General features: G+C 36.4%; 1 protein-coding gene across 4 annotated transcripts in view; it reads right to left on the bottom strand.

Annotated features, from left to right (window-relative positions):
- gabrg2 (gamma-aminobutyric acid type A receptor subunit gamma2) overlaps nt 1–13,172 on the bottom strand; it is a 45,046-nt gene that overhangs the window by 30,692 nt on the left and 1,182 nt on the right. For all 4 annotated transcript variants that reach the window (XM_028466264.1, XM_028466265.1, XM_028466266.1 and 1 more), the window contains exon 2: nt 3,755–3,894. In XM_028466264.1, coding sequence (XP_028322065.1) covers nt 3,755–3,894 — 140 coding nt within the window. The remainder of the gene's footprint in view (nt 1–3,754; nt 3,895–13,172) is intronic.

Genomic DNA, 13,172 nt, shown 5'->3' with positions numbered 1-13,172 from the left:
TCCCTCAATTGTTAGTTAGAGGGTGATTTGCTCCTTTCTTACTGCAGGGCGAGCCCAAACACCTCACTCCAAAATGATGACGCGTTCCCACTTTGATGATGAATTTGACGCGGCACTGAGCTGGAGAAGCCACGCCTCCAGGAAGCTCTCTGCCGTGACTAACATGTAAACAGACACCCACAAAGATGAGCATTCCAGCGTCCTTCGTGCAGTGCTATGTATGTATTTTCTACAGTCTATGTATGTACCAGCGAACGCCCCGCCCCCACGCTCTCTTGTGTTTATAAAGCAGCATGAGCTTGGCTATGGAGTGGGTGGGAGGAGGGTGGGCCGTCATCTGGCCCTACGTCACCGTGCAGGGAGGAGGAAGTCAGTGTCCCATCTATTGACACGCCCACTCATGAATATGCATAAGTAGGCCGCAAATCAGCCTGTTTGTTTAGAGTTGCTCAGAAAGTGACTTTTCAGAGACTAAAACTTTGGAAAACAGGCAAATTTGGGAAAATAAACCTCAAATACTATGTTTTTGGGGTTCTTAGAACAAATGGTGATGGGTGAAAAATAGCATGATAAGGGACCTTTAAATACACATTTTAAATGAGTTACAAGTAGGGATGTAACGATTCACTCAACTCCCGATACGATTCACGATACTGGGTTCACGATACAATTCGCTCACGATTTATTTTACAAAATGGGACTGGAGACAAATGATGACTGAAAAATATTACTTTATTTTCTTTGGGAAAAAACTAGAAAATACTGTACTGTTTTCCTTTTATTTTTCATTGTCAAAATAATCCGTTGATAAACTATTCAAAACAATGCAATTTAACTAAAAATATATCTTGAATGAAATAAATAAAGGAATAATACAAATGAAGAAGAAGCCTATTCATTTAAATTCTGGTTCTATAGTAAACAATGCAAAACTGCATAATAGTTCTTTTTCTTTTTAAAAGTGCAACTGAAAATGTATTTTGTGGCTTAACAATTGGACTTTAAAAAAAAAAAAAAACAGTCATTGCACTGTATTTAGGTCAGATATTTGTTTGGACCAGCAGCGGGCGCTGGTAACCCAGTGGTCGGTTGGCATGCAGCTAATCTAGCAGTGAAGAAGAGATGCTATGCGCTAGCAGACAGAGCTAATAGAAAAACGTGACTTTTACAGATATTCACGTAATATTACAGATATTCTTTAGGTGCTAAAGGGGTAAAGAATCATTTATGAACATGTTTAAGAGTAGAAGGCGGCCAGAAATAAAGTCGTAGCAGATTCCACCCGCCGCCAACACTTCTGGATAGCGCCCCCTGCTGTTTAACTGTTGTTGTTTTTAACTGCCTTACGATTAATCGTTACACCCCTAGTTAAGGATTTGTAACTGTCTGTACCATTGATTTACCATCATGTTTATTCCGTATTGTATTGTACTAGATAACGTAGCCTTTTGAACACGTGCTTTTTGTGTGTTTTAATATTGTAACAGGTTTTTTGTGTTTTAATATTGCAACTGGTACTGTCATTGTTGTTATTGACTTGTACATGTATTGTCATGCTTGTATTTTATTGCCTTTTTACATCTTGGCCAGGGGACTACAGATGAAAAATAGCCTCCTGGCTAATTCTGGCTTTTTTTAACCATGTTTGTTCATAGGTTATATGAAATTGCACTGTCCCCTTTCAAATAAACCAATACAATACAATACAGTGATCTAATTCAGTCTTTGTTGTCAATTAATTGGCTCTTCTTTAAACCTTAAACATTGTCATAAGTTTAAATAATCACAGAAATAACATCTAATTGGCTCAATTTCACTGGCTTCATTTCATTTTCACTTCACTGGAAAGCCAGTGAAGGATCTCTTTAGCATGGAAGGAAAGGGGAAGGCAGGTAAGCAGATTAAACTTGGAACGGAAAGCATTCAAGTCTCAGTAGGGGATCGTGAAGAAGCAGGTAATGAGATTTTGCTTTCTACTCTGAGTCCACAGTGGCAAAAATATTTAATGAAGTAAAATATGAAATGAAAGGTTTGTGATTAAAACTAAAGTAATGAAAGCTTTGGATATTTGAGTATGGTATGACCATATATTTGTGACTAAAAACTGTTGGAAATTTTTGTTTTTGAGTGTGGAGAGAAGTGTATGGCTTTGTCAATTACAGGGTACTCAGACAAATGTTTCCCCATATTTTTACGCTCATAAGTGGTGCCATTTCCTAAAAACTACAATCATGGCTGAAATAGCAAAGATTCCACACCCACCAATCAACAGCAGTTCTTCCAACCATTGAGTTTAGCCTGTTTTTCTCAGGCTAATTCTGTCTAGTAGCATTCAGCAGATAGGTGTGACGGCCTTGTGTAGACAAAGCAGTCCAAAGCTTTAACTCAAAGTGAAAGACAATAGCTACTTGTGTACAGTCTAAACCCACAGTGACAGAAACAGTTTTGACCATAATACACACAAACGCACACACATTTAAAATGACTACTGAGTCTTATGTTGGTACATTTTAGCTTGTAAACAAGACATTTGGGAAAGTGTTAACTCTTACTCATAGAAAACATTGCTCTTTGTGTGTTGTGCACTCAAGAGTCATTTGTCAGTGGTGGTTCTTTATGTAAACTAGTACAGTGCCCGTCGAAAGTATGTATTCATATAGTGGGGGCTTAAGTCGAGTTGTCAATTATGGTCAAATGAGTATGTGTTTGAGGGTTGGATGTACAAAGAGGTGTACATACTTACTACTCTGTAGCGTTACAAAGGGGTATATTTGCGGGTGCAATGTAAAATAGTATGTGCGATTTCCCTGGTTTAATTGTAAGGGACATACACATGATACATTTGTTTGTTTTGTTTTTTTACTCATTTTTATATTTTTGTCTTTGTGTATTTTTCTGTATTGTATGTTTTTTGGAGTCATTATTTGTATTTTTGTATCGTTCTGTTGTCTTTTTGTGCATTTTTTGTACAGTTATTGTTTTTTTGTTGCCATTGTAGTGTGATTCTGGAGTTATTTTGTGTATTTTTGTATCTCTTTTGGTGTAGTTTTGTGCATTTCTATTGTCATTTTGTGTATTTTTTGTATAAATATTTAGTTTTTTCATATTTTTTGTTGTCGTTTCCTGTATTTGATCAAAACATTTCTGGAGCCTATACAACAGGCTAATTTCTTCTCCACTAATCGCATTAAATAGATACATAACATTTCCACTTTCACAATTGCTAATGGCCGGAGAAAATCTGGTAAATCTCCATGGGAACTTAAGCTCAGGCATTTTGGGAATATTAATTTGAAATAATAAATTGCCAAACATACATTTTGGCATCCATTCAAAATAATACAATTAAAAAAACATAACAATTCACTAGGGTTACACAATTATGGGAATTTTCAAAGTTGTAAACATTCCATTAGAAATGAGCAAAATTAATAAATTGAGGGTTGGTCATTAACTGGGATGTGAAATATAGTTAGGAAAATATATTTTAGCATCATCTAAAATTTCAGCAAAAGTTATTTAAAAGTTACTCCCAATTTCCGGTTAATTCTAGTAAATAATTTCTCATGAAAAATTAATATTTTGAATATTCCTAAAGTTACCAATCTCTTAGAAATCTGCAACCCTAGTTATGAGTTTCCACACCAAACTGCAAAGTTGTAGTCATAAGCTTTTTGGCTGCTTCTGGCACTATCTGTGTCTGTAAATGTCTGTATAATGACATGAGATGACATACGGAAAAACCAGGACCCACCTCCAATGTCAGGTCTGAGCTTGTTGTCATAGCCATCTAGTAGGCTGTTCAGAATGTGAGTCACGTCACTCTCGTACACTTTGGGGGTCAACACCCACGTCTTGTTAGCCACCTCATCATCGTCCTCAGACTGGAGCGAGCTGGGGTGAGAGAAACAAAATGAATCCAATCAAGCTTTTCTCATTAGATAAGAATAGAGCATTTCCTTTCTCAGCATGCTCCTTGTGTTTAACTCAAAACTGACATGAAAATTGATTGATGGATGAATAACTTTTGGTTTTCTTTAATTTCTAGTGCAGTTATTTAGTGCCTCGCCAAAAAGAAAAAATGATGAAATACTGCAGTGAATCTCACTACTGTGAAATATAATGCAATATTAATGCGCAAAAATTCACATTGTAATACAAATGTTGTTTGTAGTTGTGTCATAGTGTCTTCAAACATGTTTGTAATGGATTCAGAATATTTTTATGCAAGAAACCACAAACATACTTCACATAAGGGACATTTTGCGGCATTAAGAACAAACAGTATTCCAAGACCAATCCCATTATGGATTTAGACTGCATCCGATAAGCCACAGCACAAACAATCCGTGCTCTATCTGATGTGAAAATTAGACGAGAGGCTTGAACTTATTTGCTTTAGATCTTAACATTTCTTGCATGAAAATGACATGAGATTTCTTCCCTCATAATACTTGGTGACTTACTCCCACTGATGGTGTTTGCAATTTGCATATGATTTAAAACAAACAACATCACAAAGCAGCAAAGCCTCCCAATTGACATCATTGTTATACATACGACAGAGGTGGGCAACTGTTATTGTATCTGAGCTGAGGGCCACGTTTTCAAAATTCATACAAGCATTTAGAGTTGACAGATTGGAGCATCAATATAGTAAAGAACAATAATGTCTGTTTTAATTTTGTATATTTTTGTCATTTTGTGTATTTTTGTTGTCACATTGAATATTTTGGAAGTAATTGTGTGCATTGTTGTCATTTTGTGTTTTGAAGTCATTTATTACATTTACCTTTGGGGCTGCAAAAATGTGTTTGAGATACTGCATCTGGCCCCCGGGCCGCCAGTTGCCCACATCTGCAGTCTGATGTCAGCTAATATCCTCCATTTAATGAGACTCATGAAGCACAGCACTCCACAAAGTTAGACTCTTGATTAGTGTAATGAAACACTACCACATCAGCAAACTTCAAATCATATTCATCCATACGTTCATACATTGTAATGCACTATTCTCACAAAAAAGCTCTATTACAAAACTATGGTTTTGTTTTTTCACTACAAGATTATTATTCATATAATCATTTTTGGCAAAGTGTTATATCTTAAAAAAAATACAACATATTATGTATTACATAGATATAATATGTTATAAAAATATATTCTTTTGGATGTTATTCTACATTTATCCACTGAAGTCTATCTGTAAATCAGAGTCATTATCCCATACCAGTATTATTGATAATCTTGAATTAAAACTAAACAAACAAAATAATATTTTTTCCACATGGACTCTGCTCTTTGTGCTTTATATGAAATACTTATTTTGCTCAATCTGGTATGAACAATTATTCATAACAGGGCCCCTTATCCCTTTTGAATAAAAAAAAGAGAAGAAAAATGATCAGAAGAACCCATTATACATGTAGGTCACATGACACATAGGTTGACTTCTTTTATCTATAACTCTATAAACCCAACTGATACAAATTAAATAAATTTACATCAGGGTAATAAAAATATGAATCCTAAAGCAGGGGTGTCTTTTTTTTGCATCACACGATCTGATTTTAGGGTCCTCATGTTTCTGTGGGGTAGAATGTCCCAAGATGGCAATATCTTCCTGGAGCATTGAATTTTTGAACTATTCTTTAAGAAAATAACTTTTGTAAATGTTTAAATCAAGGTAATTTCCTTTGATATTTGTTGTCTTTTTTTGGTGTAGACCTATACATAAGTAGACACAGTTGTAGTAAAGATTTCAAGCCCTTAAAAATCTTTTACTGAATCTGAACCAGATCAGGTAGATTAACATTACTACACGAGACATAAACTAAAATAGAAACAAAAGGAGAAGCCCCAATAAATTAATAAGGAATTTCAGAACCTGTTAACGCAACACATGGAAATAGCAGCCCTGAGAGCTTTCTTATGTTCCTGGATTCACTGCGGCATATGATGCTCTGACCACAAGTCTTTCTTGGACTGCAATAAATCTATTTCAACTATACTGTGAAAGAAGTGACTCAAACATAAAATAAATATTTTAAAACTCTGCTGCTTCTTAAGGATCCTGTTCTGCTATCATCCATATTCATCTTGCAAAGTATTTCTGTTTTTATGGTAATGTTCCCAACATGAGCAGATCAAAAGAAGAGCCATGTGTTCATCACTGCAGGCAGATCTAAGGCTTGCCTACTAATCTGGTACATGAAGGTCCACGGAGGGTTCTACGCGAGCATGATGTGTGAGCACATCTGTGCTTATTTGTGTCTTCATTTAAGATTATATAAAAGTGTACATGTAGTGGTGGTGATAATGGCAGTGATAGAGTTGGATCTCAATTAAAAACTCATTTAAGGTTTCATGTTGGGGCTGGTGTGGGCCCTACAGTTTTACACGTACTGTATATTCATCAGAAAGTTTAATGAGGGTAATGACGGCGATGGAAACAGCCGTGAGCTTCCTGCATAGAGTTTCTCTGAGTATTCATCTTTGAATGTTTCAAAGTGCAGCTACCAAATCTAATGACTTGGACTCCTCATTAATAATCAGCATTAACTTAGTCAGGCACTTTTGGCAACAAAACAACAATCCACTTTTGAAAATGAAACTACGATACTGCTTACACAAGCAGCCAATATTTAAGGCTTTTCTCCCATTCAATCAATTTGCAGCATTGAGGAAAGTTTATCGTAACTGTGTTTATGATTATTTGTTCTGGCTATCAGTTTTTAGAATAGAATACAAAAGAATAGAATATACTTTTAGTGATCCCAAGAGGGCGATTCAATTGTGACTATTAACAGTAAGGATGTTGGCGTATAAATGTCAACAGAATTCTCGTCGACTGCCTGAACACCATCCGTATCGTATTACATCATTAAACAAAAACGTATCGTGCACCATGTTTTAAATATGATATATATGTGTAATATATAAAGCAATATGTGAAAACAGCCACAACAGCAGCATTTTTAAAACACCACTGATTGTGCATTTCCACTAGGAAATGCACAATCTGAGGCCTGAACGCATGAGTATGCAATGGAGCTGCTGAGACGATGGCTAAAAAGAAAACTAGTGCCATCTGGAAATACTTTCCCATAAAAAAAAACAATGTTTTATGCAAACTGTGCATCACAAAGCTTTTATACTATAATTCAACTGAAGAGCACCTGGACGTCACGTTGTGCGCTCACGTGATGTTAGCAAAGGCTGCACAGCTCAGCAAGCTAACATTAGCATGTCATCTTTGTTTGAGATAGATATATGTATGATCTTGTGGAGTGGGTGCAGGTTTGCATGTGTGAAAATGCACGAGAGAGTGAGTGGGTAACAAACATTAAAAGTGAGTGTACTGGAGGATTTTAGGTTTTTCAAATCCAAACGTGAGCCTATCTGCCAATGATTACATGACTGCATGTAAAATTAGTGAGCGCTTCACTACTCTGTAGCCTATTTAGTGGGTGGATATCTTTCTCCATCTCCCAGTCCCCTGTTTGCCAAAAGTATGGCCTGAAAATGTTGGTGAGAGCAAAACAGTAATTCTGATGACTATTTATAATTTGAACAACGTTTATTTGGTTGCTTTTTTGTATATTGTCCATAGTTTAATGTATATTTTTTATGTTGCTACTGCCTGCTCTTTTTGTTGGACTGTAGTGCTGTCCAACACTACAGTCTAATGTTTGTTAATAATGATAATAATAATTCATTGGATTTTATATAGCACTTTATCATAGACACTCAAAGCACTTTACAGAAATAAGGCATTCTTCCTTCCCTCCACACTTAGTGGTGGTAAGCTACTACTGTAGCCACAGCTGCCCTGGGGCAGACTGACCGAAGCAAGGCCGCCATAGTGCACCATCGGCCCTTCCGACCACCACCAACATTCACTCACACGCCACATTATTACTAGGCAATGTGGGTGAAGTGCCTTGCCCAAGGACACAATAACAGATACCACTAGAGTGACTGTCCCCCACTGTAGCAGCTGGAATTCTCAGTGGTCTCCCATCCAACTACTAACCAGGCCCAGACCTGCTTAGCTTCAGAGATCTAACGAGATCGGGGAATAACAGGCTTTAAACTAAATAATTTGCCACACATTGATTCCAGTGGTCATTGGTTTGTTTTAGCTGTTATTTGCTCCCTTTGATTCTTCACTGAGAAGATAGCTTGATGTTGTCAGACAGTGTGCACATCTCTCAGTTGTGTTATAACTGATGTTATAGACTCGTCAATATAATAAGGAAACAGTGTAGTCGGCAAGGAAAATAGTCGGTTAGCAACATCCCTAATTTGCAGTTATTTTACTCCCATCCAGGGGGGTCAATTACCAATCACAGTGGTGTGAAAAAGTGTTTGCCCCCTTCCTGATTTCTCACTTTTTAGCATGTTTTCCACAATTAAATGTTCCATATCATCAAACAAACTCAAACATTTGTGAAAGATGAGTGGACCAAAATTCCTCCACAGCGTTATAAATGACTCATTGCATGTTATCGCGAACGCTTGATTGCAGTAGTTGCTGCTAAGGGTGGCCCAACCGGTTATTAGGTTTAGGGGTCAAACACTGTTTCACACAGGGCCATGTAGCTATGGATTTTTTTTCTTCCTCATTAATAAAACCATTCATTTAAAAACTGCATTTAGTGTTTACTTGTGTTATCTTTGACTATTTTTTTAATTAGTTTGATGATCTGAAACATTTAAGTGTGGAAAACATGCAAAAAAGTAAGAAATCAAGAAGAGGGCAAACAATTTTTCACACCACTGTATATAGACTTTTATCATCCACCCTGACTTAATCATTCGTGGTTGAAAAATAATTTGTCGCTTAGTGTCAGGCAAAGTGAGCACTGATCATGTTGGGGAACTGCACAATCTGCACATTTTTTGACCACTACCTGCCTCATGCATGCATATTAGTTACTGTTAATAGCGATACAATGGCCGCTTGAAAGAAGACTAGCTTTGAATGGAAATACTTTGGGCATTAGCATCTAGCATTTACCTGGCAATGTGAAGGTTAACTGATAAATAAGACAGGCCAACACAGGAAAACAAATATTTATCTTGTTAAATTTATCGTTAATGATTACAATACTGTACCATTTGTATAATTAGGTAGTCAAAGCTCTACTACTATTTAACTACATAATTGTATTTAGATATCCCCACTTACATCTCTTTGTCCATTTGCCTGTGTTTGCTTACCTATATGCTTAATGAGGCCTGAATGCAATTTTAGAGACCTTACCAATAATTCTGATTGATTATTTATTTTGAAAAAAAAAATTGTTGCCTATGGTATAGTGAGTTGCCAACATTTAATGTGATTGTTGGTCATTGATTATTAACGTTACTACAACTTATGGATTTATATCCTTCTTTAAACTAGATTTAAATAAACTCTCTTAGTGCTGCCTATAGAGAACATGTTCAATCTTTTGACGAGTTGTCTATAACGTGAGCTTTCTTGGGGCCTTTGAGCCATAAATGACAGTGCAAAGGTGATGGAACCAGGCGTCGATACTCATGGAAAATGTCAATGAGTCATTAAACATTCATGACGAAAAACAAGGCCGTGACACATTTCATAAGTCACAGGTTTCATTAGTGTCATACACAGTATAGCCAGTAGAAATGCTAGTTTGAAAAGTGTAGAACATTTTAACTAATAACTGCAAAAAGCTTGAAGAAAACATCAATAATTTACAGTTACACATATTCATGTTAATATATATTTGGGCAAAACTTAGGGGGACATTGGCCTATCCCCAGTCCACAGATTCACACAAATACACTGCTACAACACACAGCTTGAGAATATTTTATGACTTCAACAAAATTAATACTGTACATTAAAATCCATTCAAGTTTCTTGGCAAACATCAACTTGCATGATGTAACATAATCCAGCATCGACACTGTTTGTGTGTTATGCAAAGCGTTTTATTATTTGCTCCACATATTCATTATGTATTTGCTCTCTGGGCAAGAGACTCTAATAAAGCTCCAGAAGTTTTCCATCCCTGCATATTCTAAATGTCTGCCTTTTCCAACGCATCTAAGTCTATCAGATGAATCATGATTCAAAGAGTAACTTAACCCCAAGATTTGGGCGTGCTGTCAAAATATGCCTTGATTATGGGCAGGGCACCTGGAGCAGTTAAGACACGCCCATTCTACACGGTAACATCTCAAAAGAGCAATCTATGCTATGCTAACTGCCTACTCAATACTTACTACACTAGGAATGTGCGATATTTTATAATTTATGATTTATCGTCAAAAATATTCTCACCGGTAAGAATATGTCATCCCACGATATAAACGATAAATTACCATGTCGGAAATTAGCGAGGGTTTCAATTTAACCAAGAATGCCCCTAAAAACCTTGTTCCACGGCCCAAAACTATCCCTGTTTGTTGTCAACTTATTATTCTCTGGAGCAAAACGCTGTTCACGGCAGCTCCGTAGTGAAGCCTCTGCGGCAGCGGTGTGCACCACCGCCGCTTCCGCCCCTCAACCCTCACACACCCACAGACCATGTCACGGCTACCTGAAGCTGCCGAGCTGTGATACATCATGGACCACTATTTGGTTAAAACCAGACAACCATCCAACAAAGTGAACCAGTCCAAGTTCCTCTGTCAGATCCACCCAAAGTTCCACAAACACAGGGACAGAGATGAACCCGCAGCAACTATTATGAACTGGACACTCAACTAAAGTTAACTATGCTAAGCTAACCCACCTACACACAGACTGGTCTAAGAGCTAACGCCAACCACTCCATATAAATAATAGACCGAGTAAAAAGTACACATCTTACCGTCATAAAGCCACAGATTTGTTTATGGTCAGATTTAATACTTGTATGGAAGGATAAAAGCTAAACATGTCACTCATTGTGTGAAATAAATGTTAGCATAATATTAATCTCACTATTCATTCGTCATAACTTGTGAAACGCAATATTTTTTAATTATATTTCACGTGTTCACAGACAAAGCTGGTCCCATTAAACTAATGTAACTCTTGAAATGATTACACCTAAATATACTGAATGATTAAATCATCATCTGGTTTAATTTTAGGAAAACAGTTATTTATCAACCATAACTTTATGTAACTCATAAGATAAATGAAACAAGATTCAGCAACAGTAAAAACACTGATGAAGTAATTTTTGCTTTTCGTGTGCTTTTTTTTTTTTTAAGAAAATAATATTATTTTAAGTGAGGAAATAAATGATCCACATGCACTAATATATTCCATAAAATATCAGCTCATGAACTCTTTGAGTCAGCAGCTATTGTTGCCTTTTTAATGTGTCTAGTGTTGATGTATTCAGATTTATTTGTGTTTGTAAGGAACCCGTTTACAATATTTTTGTACAATTTTTTTTATTTATCGTGATGTTTAATACCAGAAATTATCGGGATAATTTTTTTAGTCCATATCGCCCATCCCTACACCCCACCTCTCTTTTTACAATCCTCTCAATCCAACCTACTCACCACAGGTTGCAGAGGCCACAGGTGCTAGTTTTGATGAAAGGGGCGGGGCCAACAGTAGTGGTTTGTGGTGTAAGAAGCCATTATTTTGCCAAAAGCAAAATACAATTCTAATAGCAGGGTTTCTAACCATAGAGGGCAGTCACTTTTACATTTGACAACAAAATACACCAAATTTAAATACTTTGACTAAAATGTCAAGAATTGGTCAAGAATCAATCAACAACATTACTTCATACCCAAATATATTTGTTTTCAGCAAAAAAAAAAAATGTTTTTTGGGTTTACTCTAATGTTGTGGTGGATCCACTTTAAAAAAATAAATAAATAAATAAAAAACCTACATGACAGCAGTCGTGTCAAAATCATTTTAGTTCAGGGGCCAAATATGGAGCAGTTTATCTAAAGATTTTAGGCAGGAAAATAAGTAATTTAATCATTTCTGTCCTCTAGTTTGCACTTCTACGTATAAATAAATGTAAAATATGTACGGCACTGATAATATTAAAGCTATAAGTGACAGATATCAGTCTCTTCACTTTCAATTTATTTGATTGGTGTGACCCATTTTTGTCATTGAAAATTGCAGGATTTGGGAAAAAATTCTGAGTTCTTTTAACAATTTGAGATTAAAAATGACTACCATCATGTGATGAAGGTTAAAGGATGGGGGAAAATGTGAACCTTGCTAATATTGTGGAGTCTCGTTTAATTTGTGTATTAATTTGCAGATACTGTATCTAAGCTGAGATATTTACAACTGAATTATTTCGTAATTTACACAAGGATTTTACTTTTTTGTTTTCTGCTGCGGGCTGAATTGGATGCTCTAAAGGGCCGGATTCGGCCCACAGGCCTTGAGTTTGACACGTGTGGTCTTAAGCCAGTGATTCTCAACTGGTGGGTCGGGACCCAAAAGTGAGTCACGGACCTGTACTGGGTGGGTCGCGGACAGCTGGTCAAAAATAAATAAATACTTAATGTCTCTCATGTTGGACTTGACATTTATTTTGAAAGAAAACTTTGCTTGACAGGCATGCTGTAAAAATGCATGTTGCAAAATGTATATATATTTTTTTTTTAAAAAAAAGGATTATATGTTTGTGTTTTCAACAACTATTTTACATTTGGTTGGTTGAATTAAAAAAAAAAAAAAAAAAGTGGGTCGCGATTTAATGACCGCGACAAATTGTGGGTCCCAGGGTGAGACCAGTTGAGAACCCCTGGTCTAGACCATGATTTGGAATACTCATGCCAGAGTACAATAATCTTCCTGCTCATGGCTTTCATGGTGTAGAGTTGGCCTTTTGCACTTGTCTCTCTTTAATCTGTCACACTTAAACAAGGTTTACTTGCCCACTACTCTATTACATTCCCTGGTTTACTGAGGCATGGGCATAGTGTAAACTGTAAACTAGTGCATGCAATCCTGTTTGCAGTGGGCTTATAATGTTGGCATGGGAAGTGAAGTGAACCCCTTTATCATGAGGCAGACAGTGATTGAACATGGTCAGATTAATATTCCTTCATTTTTCACGAGAAGCAAATATGACAGACAGAGTGAGATCCTTGTTTCCTTTTCATTGCACTACTATAGTACCAAGTCCTCAATGTAGACAACCAAACAGCTTAAACTACAA

This window comes from Gouania willdenowi, chromosome 14, assembly GCF_900634775.1.
Source record: "Gouania willdenowi chromosome 14, fGouWil2.1, whole genome shotgun sequence".
Taxonomy (NCBI): domain Eukaryota; kingdom Metazoa; phylum Chordata; class Actinopteri; order Blenniiformes; family Gobiesocidae; genus Gouania; species Gouania willdenowi.
The sequence above is the reverse complement of the archived record's forward strand: the minus strand, read 5'-3'. Positions and strand labels throughout refer to the sequence as shown.